General features: G+C 54.0%; 1 protein-coding gene across 1 annotated transcript; it reads right to left on the bottom strand.

Annotated features, from left to right (window-relative positions):
* Window positions 1-278: 278 nt before the first annotated feature.
* On the bottom strand, window positions 279-2,000 carry LOC126088130 (cell surface glycoprotein 1-like). Its single transcript, XM_049906248.1, has one exon. The coding sequence runs from the start codon at window positions 1,998-2,000 to the stop codon at window positions 279-281; it is 1,722 nt and encodes a 573-aa protein (XP_049762205.1).
* Window positions 2,001-2,284: the final 284 nt, after the last annotated feature.

Below are 2,284 nucleotides of genomic sequence, written 5' to 3'. Positions count from 1 at the left end.
CTCGCACGACGTGTCGCGAAAACATCTGCAATCTTTGAATTTCTCTGAAAACTTTGTCCTTAAAGTTTCGTCCGCCTCGGACGTCGAAATATGTATTACAGCTGTATTTAATTCCGGGAGCTGTGTCAAAACAGGAGTTTTACTCACACGGTTGGCACGATCACGCTACACACGACACAATTTCTTGGGTCGGCGGTCGAGTGGTCGCACGCGCCCCACGTCCCGACAGTGAAAGTTCGGCGGTCGGTCAGTCAAAACACCGACACACAACCAATTTGTCAGACGGTCGGTTGGTGGGGCGCCACGAGAGGTGCTGCTACCGAGTCACGTGATCTGCCTGACGGCTGCAACGGATGAAACGAACAGCTGTGGGTTATTCGCCTTACTTGGTTACAGTGGTGAACGTCCAATTTTCCAGTGCTGTTTGGAGCGGGAGCGTCTGTTTTGCTGTTTGGAGCGGGAGCGTCTGTTTTGCTGTTGGGAGCGGGAGCGTCTGTTTTGCTGTTGGGAGCGGGAGCGTCTGTTTTGCTGTTGGGAGCGGGAGCGTCTGTTTTGCTGTTGGGAGCGGGAGCGTCTGTTTTGCTGTTGGGAGCGGGAGCGTCTGTTTTGCTGTTGGGAGCGGGAGCGTCTGTTTTGCTGTTGGGAGCGGGAGCGTCTGTTTTGCTGTTGGGAGCGGGAGCGTCTGTTTTGCTGTTGGGAGCGGGAGCGTCTGTTTTGCTGTTGGGAGCGGGAGCGTCTGTTTTGCTGTTGGGAGCGGGAGCGTCTGTTTTGCTGTTGGGAGCGGGAGCGTCTGTTTTGCTGTTGGGAGCGGGAGCGTCTGTTTTGCTGTTGGGAGCGGGAGCGTCTGTTTTGCTGTTGGGAGCGGGAGCGTCTGTTTTGCTGTTGGGAGCGGGAGCGTCTGTTTTGCTGTTGGGAGCGGGAGCGTCTGTTTTGCTGTTGGGAGCGGGAGCGTCTGTTTTGCTGTTGGGAGCGGGAGCGTCTGTTTTGCTGTTGGGAGCGGGAGCGTCTGTTTTGCTGTTGGGAGCGGGAGCGTCTGTTTTGCTGTTGGGAGCGGGAGCGTCTGTTTTGCTGTTGGGAGCGGGAGCGTCTGTTTTGCTGTTGGGAGCGGGAGCGTCTGTTTTGCTGTTGGGAGCGGGAGCGTCTGTTTTGCTGTTGGGAGCGGGAGCGTCTGTTTTGCTGTTGGGAGCGGGAGCGTCTGTTTTGCTGTTGGGAGCGGGAGCGTCTGTTTTGCTGTTGGGAGCGGGAGCGTCTGTTTTGCTGTTGGGAGCGGGAGCGTCTGTTTTGCTGTTGGGAGCGGGAGCGTCTGTTTTGCTGTTGGGAGCGGGAGCGTCTGTTTTGCTGTTGGGAGCGGGAGCGTCTGTTTTGCTGTTGGGAGCGGGAGCGTCTGTTTTGCTGTTGGGAGCGGGAGCGTCTGTTTTGCTGTTGGGAGCGGGAGCGTCTGTTTTGCTGTTGGGAGCGGGAGCGTCTGTTTTGCTGTTGGGAGCGGGAGCGTCTGTTTTGCTGTTGGGAGCGGGAGCGTCTGTTTTGCTGTTGGGAGCGGGAGCGTCTGTTTTGCTGTTGGGAGCGGGAGCGTCTGTTTTGCTGTTGGGAGCGGGAGCGTCTGTTTTGCTGTTGGGAGCGGGAGCGTCTGTTTTGCTGTTGGGAGCGGGAGCGTCTGTTTTGCTGTTGGGAGCGGGAGCGTCTGTTTTGCTGTTGGGAGCGGGAGCGTCTGTTTTGCTGTTGGGAGCGGGAGCGTCTGTTTTGCTGTTGGGAGCGGGAGCGTCTGTTTTGCTGTTGGGAGCGGGAGCGTCTGTTTTGCTGTTGGGAGCGGGAGCGTCTGTTTTGCTGTTGGGAGCGGGAGCGTCTGTTTTGCTGTTGGGAGCGGGAGCGTCTGTTTTGCTGTTGGGAGCGGGAGCGTCTGTTTGCTGTTTGGAGCGGGAGCATTTTCTTGCAGTTTGGCGAGGAGTGGAGTGTTCTGGCCCAGAGAGTCGGGAGTCATTCTTTACAAAGTTAAGAGCCATGGTAAGTGAACTCCGATATTTCTTGTAAAATGTATTTTGCAGGTATGTTTAGTTTTAAGGAAACGACAGTGTTCATCTTTTATTTGATGTTCGTGTAAACATGTTTCGCATGTAAAATGAAAATAGACAGTATGTAGATATCTTTCTCTCATTAAAACTTCCCTCTGAGACTACTTGTATAATAGCTTGCTCACAGTGTATTTTTTTGCAGTCACCACCAATAACAGATATTCTACCTTATAATTTTGCCTGTTTCTATTCGATAGATGGTTGATTTTATTTTT

This window comes from Schistocerca cancellata, chromosome 1 (assembly GCF_023864275.1).
Source record: "Schistocerca cancellata isolate TAMUIC-IGC-003103 chromosome 1, iqSchCanc2.1, whole genome shotgun sequence".
In the NCBI taxonomy this organism is placed as follows: Eukaryota; Metazoa; Arthropoda; class Insecta; order Orthoptera; family Acrididae; genus Schistocerca; species Schistocerca cancellata.
The sequence above is the reverse complement of the archived record's forward strand: the minus strand, read 5'-3'. Positions and strand labels throughout refer to the sequence as shown.

Coding starts and splice junctions, on each gene's coding strand:
- LOC126088130 (XM_049906248.1), bottom strand. CDS start 2,000: ATGGCTCTTAACTTTGTAAAGAATGACTCCCGACTCTCTGGGCCAGAA.